Below are 16,928 nucleotides of genomic sequence, written 5' to 3' on the forward strand. Positions count from 1 at the left end.
CTTCTGTAATTGAAACTTTGTTGCTGCTCCAGCTCTGAGGCCACAGCCTGCTGAAAGCAGGCATCTGGGGTTTGTTTAGCTTCTATAATTGGAACTTTTTGCTTTCGGAGCTCAGAGCTGGGCTGTTGCAGCTGGGGAACCTTGGCTTCCTCCCTCACTGGAGCAAGCAAACCCCCTGTTCACTTCAGCTGCCTGGCTGCCGGCCGCCATCTTGGTTGGCAGTTAATTTGCATATCTCGCTGATTAGCCAATGGGAAGGGTAGCGAAGTTACTGTTAATTACCATGTTTCTCTATTATTAGATAGGATAGATGGAAAAATCTTTGAGGTTAATATTGAGTTTTTAAAAATCTCTTTTTAAACATGTAAACATTTCTTTTGTAATAATTACTATATTTTAATATCTTCATATTTTTAAAATGTTAAGAAAACTAAAATGGGGGGGAAATAACAAGTACTAGTGTAACCTTGCTGGTGTCACGTGAGCTATCAGTGGCCCCATGGGCTCCCTAAGAAAAAGGCTTTTGGAGGACTGTTGCGTGCCTTCCTCCCACCCCATGCTGGATTGGGTCTCCCGAGGCTCCATGACTCTCCCAGACTCAGCAAGGAGGCCAGTCACAGGACTGGCTGAGTGTCTTCAGAGGAAAAACAAATAATGGATTAAAAGGCTCAAAGGGGAACATACAAAATAAAAATAGCCTGGTGAATGGAGAGGCCTAGAGGTGTGTTACTTATAACCTTCCTCTTCTGTCTGACATTCATATCCTTTGGAGAGACAGATGGAGGGTTCTTGATCACTCAGTCTATCGCAGCGGTTCTCAACCTGTGGGTCACGACCCCTTTGGGGGTCGAATGACCCTTTCACAGGGGTCACCTAAGACCATCGGAAAACACATACATAATTACATATTGTTTTTGTGATTAATCACTATGCTTTAATTATGTTCAATTTGTAACAATGAAATTGGGGGTCATCACAACATGAGGAAGCGTATTAAAGGGTCGCGGCATTAGGAAGGTTGAGAACCACTGGTCTATTGTCTGGGATTCTAGGAACTGTAGCAGCTGCCTATGGCTATGACAATCCTCACCAACGGATTCCTCGCACCCAGCACTAAAGGGGCGCCGCACTTCCAATGGTGGGGGTGATTTGCAGATGAAATGCATCCACTTCACCACTAGGACCCCCCGAGCTGGGCTGTTACCTTCTATTGTATCTGCGCCGACGACATGACTGGCGATGGGTGTAGGGTCCACATAGGCACCTCCCAGGGCTGGCCCGATGGTCGCCATACCGGCCTCTGTCCCGAGGAAAAAGGGGGAGGGGTAAGCAGTCGGATTTGGAGCAATGGCTGCGGTAAGGCTAAGGCCCCCAATCTAAATGAACCAGTCCAGGAGAATTATACCCCCTTGCTCAGTCCAGGAACCAGCTCGGTCTACGCTGTGGATGTTGTCTAGACAAGGGAGCAAGACAATGCTTAAAGGAAAGGGAACTTTTGCCATGGCCAGTGTTGCTCATTGGTTAAAGTGTTGGTGCACATACTGAAGGGTCTGAGGTTCAATTCCTGGTCAAGGGCACGTACCAGGGTTGTGGGTTTGATCCCTGACCCCGGTCAGGAGGCAACCATCTACTTTTCTTTTGCTCCCTCCCTCCATCCCTCCCCCTCTCTTCTAAAATCAATGGGGAAATATCCTTGGGCGAGGATTAACCAAAAAAAAAAAAAGGAAAGGGAACTTTCTTTCCAGAAGGGCCAAGGCTGACACAGGGGACAACAGAAATGTCTGGAAAGTCATACTGGGCTGATGAGAAGGGCTCCCTGCACCACAGGAGAGAATCCACCCAAACACACCAACTTGAGACCACCAGCCAGTGCAGCCTGGGAGACCTGCACTGGCCCCAGGAGCTGCTTGATGACGCACTGTCCCAGAAGGCAGTTTCTGTCGCAATGCTGCTCCCCCAGGCTCACCCTGGGCACCAATGACATTTGGGCCACATCACTCTTTGGTGGGGGTGTCCTGGGCACTGCGGGGTGTTAGCAGCATTCCTGTCCTCCACCCAGCCGTCACAGCCCCAAATGGCTCCAGACCTTGCCCATGTCCCCCGTGGCCAGAATCACTCCAGTTGAGAACTACCACCTCGGTCAGTGATTCTGGAAAGTCATAATGTTTGAGTGCTCGGAAGAGAAGGAAACACCCAGAGCAGCTGCCCCTCATCTGTGTAAGAGGAAAGCAGGGCCCCGAGCACCCCCAGCTAGTTACCCACGATAGACAGACTCCAGACACTGGAGCTCCTTGTCACGCCTCCAGGGTGCCCACTGCACAGCCTGAGTGCCCGTCACTGCCACCGTGGCCTGCGCCTCCCTCCTCAGGCACTCCGGCCTCACACTTACCCTTTGCCCACTGGTAGGTGAAGGCAGGGTCAAGGGTCTGCACAGCCTGCTCCTTCACTGTGACTCTTGTCACATCCTGGGCCCACTTTTTCCGAGAGGCACCTGTTGGCTGGGGGTGGTCTGTCTGCAGGCTTGCGGAGAGTTCAGACGAAGTGGCTGACGTCCTGTCCAGAGACTCCTCAGAACGGGTCGTTGGCTCTGACACTGTCAGACTTGGGGATTTCTCGAAATCTTCCGAATAAGCCCAGCTCACCGTGCTGGCCGTAGGCTCCCCAGACGTCGGCCGCAGGCTAGCAGCATGCTCGGGCGCAGCAGAGGAGGCCGAGGGCTCGCTCAGGTGCTCCGAGACCTCGCTTTCGGTCGGGGGGTCCCTGGTCCCGGGGTTTTTGCTGGATGCCTTTTCCCTCAGAGCTCCTTCCTAAAACGAAGGACAGCAGAGATAACTGGAAAGTGTCTTCGAGGGATGAACATGCTCCAGATACCACTGCCTTCGACGAGGCGCGGTGCCCCTGGGGGCCCACCAGGCGCGGGCCCACGTTGTCCTGCATGAGCTGTGTACAGGGGAGTCACTGAGTGGGATTCCTGATACGCTTCAGCACGGGCGGCTGCACGTAACACCGATGGTTTCAGTGAGGAGCACATGAGTGAAATTTGTTGAAGTGTCACCACTGTGTATTATTAGATGCCTTTGATATTGAGGTGGTCACTAATATGGCAAGAATCACAACGGGGCAGCGGAACAAGTCAGGCAGGTGTCGCTATGGGGTGGACTCAATGGGGCCCGCTGTAACTGTCCGCTGTATTAAGTAACATCATCCTGTTATCACCTAAGTCAGGGTCTCCCCTGAGGCACTCGACATTTGAGAGCCAGACGTTCTTTGCAGTGGGGGCCGTCCTGCCGTGCAGGGCACTGAGCAGCACCCAGCCCAGCATCCCCCGCCACCCACTCCCGCAGTCATGACAACCAAAACATGTCTCTAGACATCACCACGTGTCCCCTGGGGACACAAGCACCCCATTAAGAACTGCAGACTATCAAACTACAGCGGGAAGGCCGGGAGGGTAAGAGATCAACCGAAGGACTTGTATGCATGCACATAAGCATAACCAATGGACATAAGATACTGAGGGGTAGGGGAAGCCAGGGGATTGTCAAGGGTGGGGAAAAAAGGAGACATTTGTAATACTTTAAGCAATAAAACAATTTAAAAATATAAGCATAACCAATGGACATAAGACACTGGGGGGTAGAGGAGGCCAGGGGATTGTCAAGGGTAGAAAAAAAAGAAGGAGACATTAATACCCTTTGTAATACTTTAAGCAATAAAACAATTAAAAAAAAAAAAAAAAGACCTGCTGGCCTAAAGGAAGTGTAACAGTTGCAAACCTTCCTAAGTCATGACTTACAATGAAAACTTAGACAGTTGTACTTACTTTCTGTTCCAAGTCCGATTGCGTGTTGACAGGTGGAGGCAGGTCATCAAGGGATAAAACATTTATTCTAAAATCTGTAATTAAAAATGTAACATGATAATATTTACTCATTGATTTGCTCCATAAATCTTTGCCATCGTGTTGTAGGCACCGGGCTAAGCGCTAGGGATAGGGAGAGGGGAAGACATGCCTTCCCTGTGCTCAGTAAGCTAGTCCAGGGCGTCTGCACACTTTTTCTCTAAAGAGTTAGATAGCAGCCTGGCTGGTGTGGCTCAGGGGTTGAGCATCAATCCATGAACCCAGAGGTCACCGGTTCAATTCCCAGTCAGGGCCCATGCCCGGGTTGTGGGCTCAATCCCCAGTGTGGGGCGTGCAGGAGGCAGACAATCAATGATTCTCTCTCCTTATTGATGTTTCTATCTCTCTCTCCCTCTCCTTTCCTCTCTGAAATCAATAAAAAGATATTTTTTAAAAAGGTTAGAAAACAAATATTTTTGTCTTTGAAAGCTAGACAGTTTCTGTCCCAACTACTCAGCTGTCCTTAGCGTGTGGAAGCCACCACAGTCAAGGTGTAAACAAATACGTGTGGCTGCGTCGTGTTCTGATAAACATTTATAAACAAACCCTGGGCCTCCCGGGTCCTGGTTAGATGGACGAGCAGATGATCATGATGCAATGCAGATGCGTGGTGACCAGTGTGCTTCCAGTCTGCGGGGTGGGTGGGCACCCCGCCTCGGGGGGAGATAGGAAGAAGGCTGCAGGGCCTAGCGGAGCGGCCCCTCAGGCAGATATGAGGCCGGGCCTGATGCATCCTATGTTCTCATTAAAGAAGTTAAGGACATGGCACTGAATGAGCATTCTGGAACTCCAGCTGGCCGATTGCCAAGGCCGGACAATGTGAGTGCTAAGGTATTAGCAGGAACAGATGGGAGCAGGGCCCTCTGGGCAGGAGGCAAGAGCTAGCGGTGGGCGAGAGGAGAGCAAGCTCCCATTCTCTCTGGAAAGGCCAGCTGAGGGGCTGTGCCCAATGGCCTCCCCACCTACCCATCAAAAGACCAGATCCAATCCCGCCTGACATTCCAGCCTGAGGACTCGCCCCTCCTCCTCTTACACTAACTGTCATCTCAATTCCCATGGCAGGTAGGTCCAAACATGCGGTCACAGACAACACCTTTGAGTTGGGCCCTCCCAGCTGGCCCAGGGAGATCATGGCCTTGAGCACGTGGAGCAGTGATGGCACTGGCTGAGAAGTAACATCACCGTCACATCAGCCAATCTGTAAACACACGTGTGAAGCAGGGCCAGCCCAGGCACTTCACATGCACTGTCCCATGGATTAGGCTCTGTCCCACTTTACAAAAGAGGAAACTGAAAGGCCAACCTGCACCACCAATAGCCAGTGGGGTTAGGATGCCCCCCAGGTATGTCAGACCCCAAACTCGGACTCGGACTCACCCCTCATTCCCAGCTGCCTCCCTCCCTGGAGGCTGCAGCTGGATGAGGGTGGGCAGGGTCTGGCCACCAGGACAGACCCCTCCAGGCCAGCAGTGGGGCCACAATGGTGGGGATACCCACTTACCAGCCCCTCAGGCCCAAGGATCCTGCCAGAATAGGCCAGGTGCCAAGTGGCATTTGGCAGCCCCTGAAGGGGCTCAAAGGGGTGTTCTCATATCCACAGCCTAAACCGGTCCCCTGCGTTCTCTGGCCCTAACTGGGCGGCGGGAGGGGTGGGCTCCAGTTGGCAGTGTTTCTTCTTCCCCTCACTCCTGGGGTGGCACCTTGGCACACTGAGCATTTTAAGCTGAAAGAACCTGAGAGTTGGCAGGTGCTGCAAGGACCCTGCCCTTCTCCGGGCAGCAGGTCGTGAGAGGGGCCGTCCCTCTGCCCAGAGGAAGGGAGCACCCCCGTGGCCAAGACAGAGGGCCCTGGGGAATCCCACAGAGCAGGCGTGGCTCAGTTTACGGCCTTCGCTCTTTCCTCTTCTCCTGTTACATTTTCCAGGCCTTCCCACTCCCCTCCAGACGCAGCCCACACAGGCTGGGCTAACAGTCCCTCAGTCTTCATTTCCTTATGGGGGCTCCCACGTCATGTACAACCTACACTAAATATTGATTTACTATGTCATGCCCTCCTCCTGTTCAGCTGTCTTTTGTTTTGTTTTCTTTCGTTAATCTTCACCTGAGGATATTTTCCCATTGATTTTTCCCATTGAGAGTGGAAGGGAGAGGGAGAGATGGAGAGAGAGAAACATCGATGTGAGAGAGACACATAGACCCACCGTCTCCCACACATGCCCCAACCAGGGCCAGGCATCGAGCCTGCAAACCAAGGCACATGCCCTTGAGCAGAATCAAACCCGGACCCTTCGGTCTGCGGGCCAGCGCTCTACCCACGGAGCCACACCGGCTAGGGCTCACCTGTCTTTTGTGACAGAGCCGCAGTGGAGAACCTAGAAGGGGCAAAGGAAACAATCTATTTTTCCTCCCCTTCAACTGAGTCACGAGTTAGTCAGTCCCCTGGCACCCGTGGGGCAGGCTGGCCTTGGCTGGTCGTCCTGCAGGAGCACAGCAGGCCCTACAGACAGCTCTTCAGTTTATATCGAGGATCAGGCCCCCGGAAGGAGAAATCCACACTGGCAGCACAGCTCTCTGTTTTCTCCTCTTTCTTAAAGACATACACTTTTGAAATAAAAGTGTTAAATAATGTGGAAAAGTCTTTGACTACAGATGTTTTTCTTTTCTAAATTTAAAAAGGAAAGGAGGTAAATTTCTTTCACAAAACGGAGCATTGAGTTGCCTCTCTTTTGCACATGGCTCTAAAGCAGTGGTTCTCAACCTTCTGGCCCTTTAAATACAGTTCCTCATGTTGTGACCCAACCCTAAAATTATTTTCGTTGCCATTTCATAACTGTAATGTTGCGACTGTTATGAATCGTAATGTAAATATCTGATATGCAGGATGGTCTTAGGCAACCCCTGTGAAAGGGTCGTTCCACCGCCAAAGGGGTTGGGACCCACAGGTTGAGAACCGCTGCTCTAGAAGGATTTCTAGGAGGATTTGGGCTATGCTCTGTAATTGGCCTGGTTTCTGGATGAAGAGATTAAAGACAGAACTACCCTGGCTGGTGTGGGTCAATTGGCTGAGTGTGGTACCATGCACCAAAAGGTCATACTATTCCTGGTCAGGGCACATTCCCACATCCCAGTCGGGGTGCGAACGGGAGGCAGCCGACTGATGTTTCTCTCTCACATGGATGTTTCTCCCTCTCCTTTCCCCTCTCTCTAAAAACAGACTTAAAAAATAAAAAGAGCCCTGACCGGTTTGGCTCAGTGGTTAGAGCGTCGGCCTGCGGGCTCAGGGGTCCCGGGTTCGATTCCTGTCAAGGGCATGCACCTTGGTTGCGGGCACATCCCCAGTGGGGAGTGTGCAGGAGGCAGCTGATCCATGTTTCTCTCTCATCGATGTTTCTAACTCTCCATCCCTCTCCCTTCCTCTCTGTGAAAAAATCAATAAAATATAAAAAGACAGAAAAAAATCTGACTTGGCCCCTCAGGAAAGGTCAGGGGGTGCAGGGTGTGACAAGGCCGACCATGCACCCGGTGACACAGCCTGTGACCACCATGCTGGGGGCCCCAAGGGGGCCTCGCCCCGTCGGCCCAGGGTGACCCTGTGTGCAGGGCTGCGGGTTACCATTCAGGCTGTCGCTGTCGTCAGAGGCTTCCGAGAGCGACGCCTCCCCAGGCCCGGCCCCACCCCTCACGGGAGAGAGTGAGAGCCTGCCACGTGCCTCCCGGGAGGGCACCAGCTCTGACACCGTGCCGGATGTGCCGGATGCTGTGTCCCCGGGAACATGAGCCTGTGGGGAGTGAGCTCCTGAGCGCACACAGCGAAGAGTCCCGTCTGCTAATCGGAAAGCTGGCAGATGTGATGTCCCAAGTGGCTCTGCGCTGGAAAGGTCCTCGCTGGATAGTGACAGGAGTTTTGGTTGAGTTGGGATCTGGTCCTATTTTGGCAGAAATAAGAGAAACAAAATTACCAAACGCGTGGTAAGTCAGTCCTTATCATTTGACAATGTGGCTAGTAGGGTACATGGGCCAAGGCTTCCTAGACCAGATATTCATCCCTCAGAGGCCCTCTCTCTATTTCCCCTCATTTCTGGAAGTCAAGGTACAACATTTAGACAAGATAATGTTAGAATTAAAAATACTCCACAAATAATCAGAAATATCACTTCGCCTTCAAATACATACTGTTAATTACACATTTCTAAATGAAGGCCCCTTAGTACATAATCTATGATAGCTGTGACCTTCAACAGAACCAAAATGAATATGCAGAGGGTTTCCCAATAACACAAAGCCTTCCCAATACTTAGTATTCACTACGGCCGTGGTCGGCAAAACGCGGCTCGTGAGCCACAAGAGGCTCTTTGGTCCCTCGAGTGTGGCTCTTCCAAAAAATACCACGTGCAGGCGCGCAGGTACAGTGCAATTGAAACTTCGTGGCCCATGCACAGAAGTCGGTATTTTGTGAAAGAGCCACACTCAAGGGGACAAAGAGCCGCATGTGGCTCGTGAGCCACGGTTTGCCGACCACTGGGCTAGGGTAGCTATAATCACAAAACAGGAAATAAGTATTGGCAAGGATGTAGAGAAACTGGAACCCTCATACACTGCTGGTGGGACTGGTCATCAATAAGTTGCTCATAAAATTACTGTAGGACCCACTAATTCCACTCCGAGCTATTTACCCAAAAGAACTGAAAACAGAGACTCAGATACTTGTACACAAAAGCTCATAGCAGCAGGATGCCCAAAAGGTAGACAACTCAAATGCTCACAATGGATTAATGAATAAATAAGATGTGGTCCATCCATACAATAAAATATTACTCGGCTATAAAAAGAAGTGAGCCCTAGCCGGTTTGGCTCAGTGGCAACAACATCGGCCCATTGACTGAAGGGTCTTGGGTTCGATTATGGTCAAGGGCATGTACCTGGGTTACAGATTCAGCCCCCCACCCGGGTCAGGCCACATGCAGGAGGCAACCAATCGATGTGTCTCTCTCACATCGATGTTTCTCTCTGTCTCTCCCTCTCCCTCCCACTCTCTGTAAAACACAATGGGAAAAATATCCTCAGGTGAAGTTAACACACAAAAAACAAAACAAAAGGAGTGAAGCACTGACGCACACTGCAATGTGATGCACCTGGAAACACCACGCTGCGTGAGAGAAGCCAGACGCCAAAGGCCCTTTGTTGTGTGATTCCATTCATATGGAATGTCCGGGACAGACAAACCCGTGGGGACGGAAAGCAGATCGGTGTCAGGGGCCAGGGGAGGGAGAAATGGGGAGAGATTATTTAATGGGTACAGGGTCCCCTTCGGGGATGATAAGAATGTTCTGGAACTAGACAGAGGCGGTGGTTGCAAAACATTGTGAAAGTACTAAACGCCAGTGAACTGCTCATTTGAAAATGGTTAATTTTGTGAGACTTTCATCTCAATTAAAACAATGGAAATACAGCCTTCCCACGTTAATGATTCCTGTGTGCTACAATGACAAGTAGCAAGGATGGCCTAGGGCAGTGGCCGGCAAACTCATTAGTCAACAGAGCCAAATATCAACAGTACAGCGATTGAAATTTCTTTTGAGAGCCACATTTTTTAAACTTAAACTGTATAAGGAGGTACATTGTTATTAACTTAATTAGGGTACTCCTGAGGCTTAGGAAGAGCCACACTCAAGGGGCCAAGGAGCCACATGTGGCTCGCGAGCCGCAGCTTGCCGACCACTGGCCTATGGCATTCTGCTGCTGGTGTTCAGTCGGTCAGACAAAGTGCTGCCCTGCGGTGTACACAGTTACGAGTTATTGCAAAACTGCCTAACGTGTCCCAAATTCCAGCCCCTGCAGGGCAGGCCCACAACAGGCAGCTGTGACGGTCTTTCCTCCTCAAACCCTGTTCTCACGTGGCTTCTGGGTGACACCTGCTATCAGAAGTCTCTGTGCTATGCCTTAAAGGTACAAATGTGCCAAACCGGTTTGGCTCAGTGGATAGAGCGTCGGCCTGCGGACTGAAGGGTCCCAGGTTCGATTCCGGTCCAGGGCATGTACCTTGGTTGTAGGCACATCCCCAGCGGTGGGCGTGCAAGAGGCAGCTGATCGATGTTTCTCTCTCATCGATGTTTCTAACTCTCTATCCCTCTCCCTTCTTCTCTCTGTAAAAAAATCAATAAAATATATTAAAAAAAAGGTACAAATGCAAAGACTGTGTTGAAGCAGATGCCTGCAGACCTTACCGAGAACAGTTCTATCTGTTTTTTCCCAACGACTCTGGCGCTGGTGAAGCCCTGATTCGCGCCTGGTTCTTTTCCTCTGAGCGATTCCATCCAGCTTCCCAGCAGCTCTTTCATTTCCTCTTCGTTACTGTCTGGCAAGCCCAGTTTTCTAACGGCTGCTTTCTCCCTGGGTGCTGACATGTTCCCCTCTTTCCCAAAACGGGCTGCAGGAGAAAGCTCTTCAACGGGAGGCTCCCTCTTCTTCAGAAACCTGCTGCCCTTCCGCCCAGGCGCGTGGCTCTCCGCGGGAGGAATCTCAGGGGCCTGCTCCCGGGAGGTTCCGTCTGTGTTCTGTGGAGAAACTTCAGCTGGGCTCCGAGGAGGCCCTTTGTCTGCTCTCCAGGGAAGGCTGTCCTTGGAGGTCTCCGAGTTGGATTCCAGGTCAGACAGGTCCACCTGCACCTTCCGGTTCATGATCTTGGACTCGATCTGGGCCAGCTTGCGCAGCGCGGCGCTGGTCCTGAGCTGTGAGGCAGTGGTCGGGGGTCTCCCCGCGGACAGCCAGGGCCCACCCCCCAGGCCAGCGTCCTCTTTCGGGAAGAAGTGCTGTCCACCCATCGTTTGGCTTCTTTTTAGAAATCTGCTATGACCGGGAGCTATTTTGGTAAGATTCCTACTGATTTTCAAGTTCTTTATTTTTTCCATCTTTGAATTTTCTAAGGAAATATCATTGAAATCACCAAAGATATCCTGCATGGGGTGGCTGTTTTTTCTTGTTGAAGCCATTCTGAGAAGGAAAGAAAGAAAACGTATCAGGCATTCAAACCACCCCTGTGTAGTCTGGTCAGACAGAGCCTTCCCTGCAAGCCTGATGACAGGGACAATGATCAGACACTTGGTACCATTTAAGCAATTACCTATCGTGTTGTTGTTTTTTAATATATTTTTATTGATTTCAGAGAGGAAAGAAGAGGGAGAGAAAGATAGAAACATCAATGATGAGAGAGAATCATTTACTGGCTGCCTCCTGCACGCCCCTCACTGGGGATCGAGCCAGCAATCCAGGCCTGTGCCCTTGACTGGAATCGAACCTGGGACCCTTCAGTCTGCAGGCTGACGCTCTGTCCACTGAGCCAAACCAGCCAGGGCTACCTACCACTTTCATGCCAGGTCTTAAATGAGATGTTACTTATGAAACACAAGAGCTAGCACTTCTCAGGTTGCAGCAGTGTACCCAGCACTCTGCTCAGAGCTACATTATCTCATTTAATCCTCAAGCAACCCTGTGAGTCAATTACTGTCACCCCCTTTCGTACAGGAAGTGTAGAAAACAAAGCCCCCACAGGTTAGGTCACTGGCCAAGGTCACCTGGTGGGTGAGCACATGAGCCAAATTCAAAGCTTCACTGCCTCCCAGTTATTCCCCCTCTACGCTGAGTGACTCCCACTCCCCCGCTAAACCCAAGTCAGGGGTCCTCTGTTTTGTTTTGTTTTTTAAATATATTTTTATTGATTTCAGAGAAGAAGGGAAAGGGAGAGAGAAATAGAAACATCAATGTTGAGAGGATCACTGATCGGCTGCCTCCTGCACGCCCCCCTAGTGGGGATCAAGCCTGTAACCCGGGCATGTGCCCTGACCGGGAATCGAACTGTGTTTATAGGTCGATGCTCAATACTGAGCCACGCCAGTCGGGCAGGGCTTCTCTTTTATCCATCCTCAACGCTCTAAAAAAGAGCTGTTAAGACATAATCTGGCCAAACCGGTTTGGCTCAGTGGATAGAGCGTCAGCCTGCGGACTCAAGGGTCCCGGGTTCGATTCCGGTCAAGGGCATGTACCTTGGTTGCGGGCACGTCCCCACTGGGGGGGCGTACAGGAGGCAGCTGATCGATCTCTCTCATCGATGTTTCTGACTTTCTATCCCTCTCCCTTCTTCTCTGTAAAAAATCAATAAAATATATATATTTTTTTAAAAAAGACTTAATCTGGCCCAGCTGGTGTTGCTCAGTGGTTGAGCAAGGATCTATGAACCAGGAGGTCACGGTTCGATCAATGGAGGCAACCAATCAATGATTCTCTCTCAACATTAATGTGTTTTTTCTTTTTTTTTTTTTTGCTTCTATTTATTTAACACTGATGTTTTCGTCCCTCTCTCCTTCTCCCTTCCTCTCTGAAATCAATAAAAAATATATATATTAAAACACACACGCACACACACGCACACACGCGCACACATGCACACATGCACACACGCATGCACACACACACACACACACACACACAATCTGGCCCTGGCTGGGTGACTTTGCTGGTGGGAGCATAGTCCCATACACCAAAAACGTTTTAGTTTGGGACCGGCCTGGGCACATACCTAAGTTGCAGGTTCGATTCCCAGTCAGGGCACGTACCAGAGGCAACTGATGGATGTTTCTCTCTCTCAATATCTCTCTCTCTCAATCTCACGTCAATAAAACCATATCGCCGAAACCGGTTTGGCTCAGTGGATAGAGCGTCGGCTTGCGGACTGAAAGGTCCCAGGTTCGATTCCGGTCAAGGGCATGTACATGGGTTGCGGGCACATCCCCAGTGGGGAGTGTGCAGGAGGCAGCTGGTCGATGTTTCTCTCTCATCGATGTTTCTAACTCTCTATCTCTCTCCCTTCCTCTCTGTAAAAAATCAATAAAATATATTTTAAAAAAATAAAAAATAAAATAAAACCATATCTTTTGGTGAGGATTTCAAAAATCACACACACAGTCTGTGTATTTGAGCTCCCCAGAAAAATCTTATTTCACTAAAAGTATGTGAACCGCTGACCTGGAAGGAGGGGAAAGCTATGGACAGACACAGCACCCTCCCCTCAACAAATGTCAGCCATATATTATGTACACAAGCTGGTGTACATTTTTCTGGGGAGAAGGACCAGAGCTTTCATCATATTCTGAAGTTCCTGTGAGCCCCTGAAGAACAGGAGCGACCGACTGAAAGATTTACAGAGGTTTCCAAAGATTTTAAAGACGTAAATTGATGGAGAAATACGGTGTGGTGGGTGTGTATTTGCTGCACCCTTTAGTGAGAAACTCGGCAACAGCGATGAAAATGTAAATTACAGCCCTGACTGGTTTGGCTCAGTGGATAGAGCATCAGCCTGTGGACTGGAAGGTCCCAGGTTCGATTCTGGTCAAGGGCATGTACCTTGGTTGCGGGCACATCCCCAGTAGGAGGTGTGCAGAAGGCAGCTGATCAATGTTTCTAACTCTCTTATCCCTCTCCCTTCCTCTCTTTAAAAAAATCAATAAAATATATTTTAAAAAGAATAAAAAAGAAAATGTGAATTATACAGATCTCACGGCCTGAGAATTCCATGTCTGGGAATGCACTTACAATGAACATTCTCAATGTGCACAGAGAATTTTAGAGAATGACACGGTGGCACTGTTTGTAGTCATAAAAGTCCAAACCCACCCACAGAGACCTGGGAAAGTCTAGGAGATGGCATTCAGATGATAGAACGCTATACAGCCATTAAAAGGATTTCAAAAGGTGGGAGACAAAGGAACGAGGGAGATGTGTGCGGAACCGTGGGCTGTCTCCACACTGCGCTGAAATGACGTCAACAACTATCTGTATGAACATTGTGTAGGTGAGGCTCAGGAGGTGACTCAGCTCAGCCCGTTCTGTGAGTTGGAGGGGAGGCCCCACCACCAGGCCAGGATTTCTGGCATCTAGTTGTTCTGAAATCTTCCCTAGGTTTACAAATAACCAATGGAAAAATGGTTAAAACGGCAAATTTCATGTTATGTACATTACCACACCTAAAATAGACATATTTAAAATACAATTAAAAATAAATCAATAGGTAAAGGTCATGAACAGACATTTCTCCAAAGAGGATACTCAAATCGTCAACAAACCCTTGAAAAGATGTTCAACATCACTAGCCACTAGGGAAATGTACATCAAAACCATAAGATTGCCCTAGCTGGTTTGGGTCAGTGGATAGAGTGCTGGCCCTCGGACTGAAGGGTTCTGGGTTCAATTTTGGTCAAGGGCGTTTACCTCAGTTGCAAGCTCAATCTCCGGCCCCAAGGGAGCGTGCAGGAGAGAACCAATCCAAGTGCTCATCGGTGTTTCTCTTTCTCTGTCTCTCCTCCTCCCTTCCACTCTTTCTAAAATCAATGAAAAAATATCCTCTGGTGAGGATTAACAAAAAAATTTAAAAAAACACTATAAGATCCCATTTCACACCCACTAGGATGGCTATAACTAGATAGATAGATAGATAGATAGATAGATAGATAGACAGACACATATTAACAAGCATTGGTGAAGAAGCAAAGAAATTGCAACCCTCATACACTGTTGGGGAGAGGATATTGTAAAATGGTGCAGTCACCAATTTAGAATATATCTGGTAATTCCCCAAAAGGTTAACCATAGTTATCAAGTGATCCAGCAATTTCACTCCATGTGGCCCAAGATAAATAAAATATATGTAAATATTCATACCAGTTATCATTCATAATAGACAAAAAGAGAAAACAACCCAAATGTCCATTAATTAGAGAATGGATGAGAACTGAGGTCCATTCAGGCAGTGAAATACTATTCAGCAATAAGAAAGAACAAATATCAATACACATAATAGGCATACATCTCAAACACATACAGTGAGCGAATGTAGCTAGATGCAAAACACCAGAAAAGACAAATCTATAGACTCAGAAAGCACATCAGTAGCTGCTGGGCTAGGAGTGGGGGCCGGGATGGACTGCAAAGGGAATGGGGGCATCGATCTCCTTGGGGCAGCGGTTCTCAACCTGTGGGTTGCAACCCCTTTGGCGGTCAAACGACCCTTTCACAGGGGTTGCCTAAGACCATCCTGCATATCAGATATTTACATTACGATTCATAACAGTCGCAACATTACAGTTATGAAGTGGCAACGAAAATAATTTTATGATTGGGTCACAACAGGAGGAACTGCATTTAAAGGGCCAGAAGGTTGAGAACCACTGCCTTGGAGCGATGCGAAGTTCTACAGCTGGACCATGGTGATGGCTGCACCACTTGGCAAGTTTATTAAAAAATAATGGACTTGTACACTTAAAAGGCATGCATTGTATGGTATATAAATGAATCCTCAATAAAATTGTTAAAAATAAAAAATCGAAGCATTGGAGTCTCTCCCCAGGCCTGGACCGACCCACACCGGATCACACTCCCGAACGGATCCAAACAGGGAAGGTAGGGTAGGAGGCGCAGCTGGGGGGCTGCCCTACCGCCACCCTCCCGCCCCGGCCCCCTCGTTTCTCTCTTCAGAGCCCCTGCCGCCCAGCCTGCCCAGCCAACCTCCGCTCTCGATGTTCATCCACGGAGTCCAACGCCGCTCTCCGCCTGGCACTCAAACTTGAGAGGACCGTTGCCCCCGGCAACCGCACCGGGACGAAAGAGACTACATCTCCCAGCGCGCCCTACGCCCCCGAGGACCAATAGGGTCCCATGTCACAATAGCGGAACGTCTTGGGAGGGGCACAATAGCGCGCTGGGACCAGTGATGCCTCAGATCACAATCGCGAGGCGTGACGGGAGTTGTAGTTCCGGGAAGGGCCCGGCTCGCCGCGGAGACTGCTGGGAGCACAGGGGCGGTTACAAGAGGCTCCGCGCACCCTCTATGGCCGCGCCTTGGGTCCTGTTCTGCGCCGTCTGTGTGTTGCGGGTGGTGCTGGCCACCGTCTACTTCCAGGAAGAGTTTCTAGACGGAGGTGAAAAGGCGACGCCATGGTGGCGGGGGCGTAAGCTCCCCGATTCCTTGCCGCCCGACGGAGGGCCCGAGTCGCGTTTGGCTCCGGGGTGGCTGTGGCGACGCCCCGAGGGCCCCCCGCACCCAGCCCTGACCGATGTGTTTCCCCCCACAGAGCGCTGGAGGAACCGATGGGTGCAGTCCACCAATGACTCCCAATTCGGGCATTTTAGACTCTCGTCAGGGAAGTTTTATGGCCATAAAGAGAAAGACAAAGGTTAGTTTAGGGTTGCAGAGAAAATCAAGCTAAATGTGAAATCCCGCATAGCAGCCCTTCAAGGCAGGTGCGGCTCACCCAACACCCCCACCCCCATTCACAGGTGAGGAAACCGAGGCTTCGTTGGGGTCCGGCGTTACTTTTTGTTTTTTTGTTTTTTTTTCACTTGCCCAGCAAAACCCGCCTTGTACGCATTCGCGGCGGGGGTGGGCTTGCCCTGCAGAGGTAAAAAAACCACAAAAGGATACTTTTTCCTTCACTTTAAGAAGGAAAGAAAAGGAGGTAAAAGTTAAATGCTGTCAGGTGCACAGCTCTTCAGGGCACAACAGGGTGAGTGCTTATCCGTGTGCACACAGGTCAAGCGAGGGACTCCCAGCCCTGCCCCCCAGATGCCCCCCAATACCCCACCCTCCACTTCCGCAGGCTCCCGGTTCTGGAACAACCTCTGTTCTGGCTGCTGCTCATTCCCGATGACCAATGGTGGACAAGATGCAGCTCATCGAACACCTGTTTGTTTTTCCTAAGCCAGCACACTGAGAATGGTTCTAACACTTTTTAAAAAATATATATATTTTATTGATTTTTTACAGATTGGAAGGGAGAGGAATAGAGGGTTAGAAACATCGATGATGTCCTAACTGGTTTGGCTCAGTGGATAGAGCGTTGGCCTGCGGACTCAAGGGTCCCAGGTTTGATTCCGGTCAAGGGTTTGTACCTGGGTTGCGGGCACATCCCCAGTGGGGGGGGTGTTCCTCTCTCATCGATGTTTCTGACTTTGTCCCTCTCCCTTCCTCTCTGTAAAAAACC

At 50.0% G+C, this 16,928-nt stretch overlaps 2 protein-coding genes across 3 annotated transcripts in view; one reads left to right on the top strand and one right to left on the bottom strand.

The window, feature by feature from the left end:
* The window catches only part of LOC102751728 (chromosome unknown open reading frame, human C19orf44), a 21,616-nt gene extending 6,098 nt beyond the window's left edge, over positions 1 to 15,518 (bottom strand). For both annotated transcript variants that reach the window (XM_006768441.2, XM_015567010.1), the window contains exons 1-6: positions 15,454 to 15,518; positions 10,125 to 10,890; positions 7,514 to 7,826; positions 3,824 to 3,897; positions 2,390 to 2,807; positions 1,205 to 1,300 (exon numbers count right to left, since the gene is read on the bottom strand). In XM_006768441.2, the coding sequence (XP_006768504.1) occupies positions 1,205 to 1,300; positions 2,390 to 2,807; positions 3,824 to 3,897; positions 7,514 to 7,826; positions 10,125 to 10,889 (1,666 nt within the window). In that variant the 5' untranslated portion in view covers position 10,890; positions 15,454 to 15,518. The remainder of the gene's footprint in view (positions 1 to 1,204; positions 1,301 to 2,389; positions 2,808 to 3,823; positions 3,898 to 7,513; positions 7,827 to 10,124; positions 10,891 to 15,453) is intronic.
* Positions 15,519 to 15,718: 200 nt separating this feature from the next.
* Positions 15,719 to 16,928, top strand: part of CALR3 (calreticulin 3) — a 16,214-nt gene continuing 15,004 nt past the window's right edge. The window contains exons 1-2 of the mRNA XM_006768445.2: positions 15,719 to 15,866; positions 16,020 to 16,121. Of these exons, the coding sequence (XP_006768508.1) occupies positions 15,776 to 15,866; positions 16,020 to 16,121 (193 nt within the window). The 5' untranslated portion in view covers positions 15,719 to 15,775. The remainder of the gene's footprint in view (positions 15,867 to 16,019; positions 16,122 to 16,928) is intronic.

Source organism: Myotis davidii, unplaced genomic scaffold, assembly GCF_000327345.1.
Source record: "Myotis davidii unplaced genomic scaffold, ASM32734v1 scaffold1203, whole genome shotgun sequence".
Lineage (NCBI taxonomy): Eukaryota > Metazoa > Chordata > Mammalia > Chiroptera > Vespertilionidae > Myotis > Myotis davidii.